Consider the following 1,710-nt stretch of genomic DNA (forward strand, 5'->3'; position numbering starts at 1 on the left):
GTACGTGCAGTACGTCCACGCCCAAGTCTGTGAGTAGCAGGGAACCCCCTCCGGCACGCGTCGGGAGCCTGGCACACGCTGACACCGGCCCACTCTGTCTCCCCAGCCGACACCAAGCGGAAGGTGGAGGAGATCTCGGAGGAGCTCAAGACGTTGGACACGAGGCTGTGGAGCAAGAGGGACGCCGAGACCCCCGCGCAGCCTCCTGAGAGCGTCCCGGCACCACGCGGTGATGGTACAGCCTGCGTCCCCTCCTTGCCCCCACGGGGACGGTACAACCCCTGTCCCCTCCTCACCCCACGTCTGCCAACTGGGGCAGCATGCTGGGAGCTGCCTGGTGCCAGCCTGCCCGTCTCCTCCTCCCGTGCCAGCCACGCCAGGGGACGAGCCAGACCCAGCCAAGGAGGCAGCTTTTTGGGAGCGGGTCCGCGAGGTGACAGGCAAGACTGGTGACCAGCAGGACAGCACTAGGGTGAGTCCCCAGGGACGTCCTCATGGCCACTGGTGAAGGCAAGCAGGGCTGAGTGGGTGCCACATCAGAGGAGCCGTTTAGGCTCTTGCTCCATCACCCCATCTCCTTCACACAGGGGGAGGAGCCATCCCCAAAGGCAGCCAGTGGCCGGACAGCTGGTGAGTCTCCAGTGTGGCCAGCAGTGGCCACTCTGCATGTGCCATGGGCCTTCGCTGTCCCCATCTTTCTCGCTTGTCTGAATCGGCGGTCGCCTTGTAGATACACGGAAGAAAATCCATTTCAAAGTGATCAGGAGCCCTGGGGACCTGCTCCAGTTCATCGAGGAGCTGAAGGAGAGCACCAAGAAAGTGAGTAACCACACGTGCCAGGCCCAGCCACAGTGAGGATTGGCTTCTTGGGAACCTCTGTGCCTCAGTTTCTCCATCAGCACTGAAGGACGTTCATAGTGTCCTTCCCTCTGCCTCCAGGCCAAGGAGAAGGTGAGAGAGGAGCAGGAGGAGACGGCAACAGCAGTGAAGGCTCCCCAAGATGTCCCCGTACCTGAGGAACCCCCAGCAGGTGAGAGGGAGCAACCAGAGGATGAAGAAGAGGATGAGGAGGAAGACAGGGACCTTCTGGGTGGCTTTGAGAAGGAGCTGGAGGCTGTTCTGCTGCCCCGGGAGCAGATGGCCCAGCTGAAGGAGGAGGTGAAGACTGAGATGGAGAAGGAGTTTGACAACATCATCAACGAGGTGGGTCACTATGCCAGGGACCTCTTGGCTGGATAGGGCCCACCCTTGACCCTCCCCATCGCTCGCAGGTGGAAGACGAGCTGGAGACAGAGGGGCTGAAGGGGGAGTTTGACCGGAACCAGGCCTCTAAGTCCTTGGCCTCCACCCTCAACCGCCTCATGGACAAGCTGGATGGGGGTGGCCCTGGCCCTAGCCCTGGCCCTGGCCCTGGCCCAGCAGGAGAGAAGGAGAAGGAGGAAGAGGAGGGGGCTGGGAGGAAGGCCAGCCCTGGCCCCCCAGCCGACGTGCGGGTGCGGGTGAGCAGGATCGGACCTGGTGGCGCCCGGCAACAGGACCGGCCCCGCCGGGAGATGGGGCGGGACAACCCCCAGCTCCACCACATCGAGAGCGAGGTCCGGGAGCTGCTGGCCAAGGAGGGGCTGCGAGCTGAAGGTAGGGCTTGGAGGGGCGGGGGTCTCACCTGCGCTCCCCACCCCCCATCGCCTCCCTCCTGTGTCCCCAGGGAAA

At 63.7% G+C, this 1,710-nt stretch overlaps 1 protein-coding gene across 1 annotated transcript in view; it reads left to right on the forward strand.

The window, feature by feature from the left end:
• Positions 1–1,635, forward strand: part of OS9 (osteosarcoma amplified 9, endoplasmic reticulum lectin) — a gene marked incomplete at both ends in the record, with an annotated part of 2,556 nt that extends 921 nt beyond the window's left edge. Inside the window, 8 exons of the mRNA XM_008949256.1 lie at positions 2–29; positions 107–235; positions 372–472; positions 588–630; positions 731–819; positions 940–1,203; positions 1,272–1,380; positions 1,483–1,635. Of these exons, the coding sequence (XP_008947504.1) occupies positions 2–29; positions 107–235; positions 372–472; positions 588–630; positions 731–819; positions 940–1,203; positions 1,272–1,380; positions 1,483–1,635 (916 nt within the window). The remainder of the gene's footprint in view (position 1; positions 30–106; positions 236–371; positions 473–587; positions 631–730; positions 820–939; positions 1,204–1,271; positions 1,381–1,482) is intronic.
• Positions 1,636–1,710: the final 75 nt, after the last annotated feature.

The sequence above is a fragment of the Merops nubicus genome, unplaced genomic scaffold, assembly GCF_000691845.1.
Source record: "Merops nubicus isolate BGI_N331 unplaced genomic scaffold, ASM69184v1 scaffold25540, whole genome shotgun sequence".
Classification (NCBI taxonomy): domain Eukaryota; kingdom Metazoa; phylum Chordata; class Aves; order Coraciiformes; family Meropidae; genus Merops; species Merops nubicus.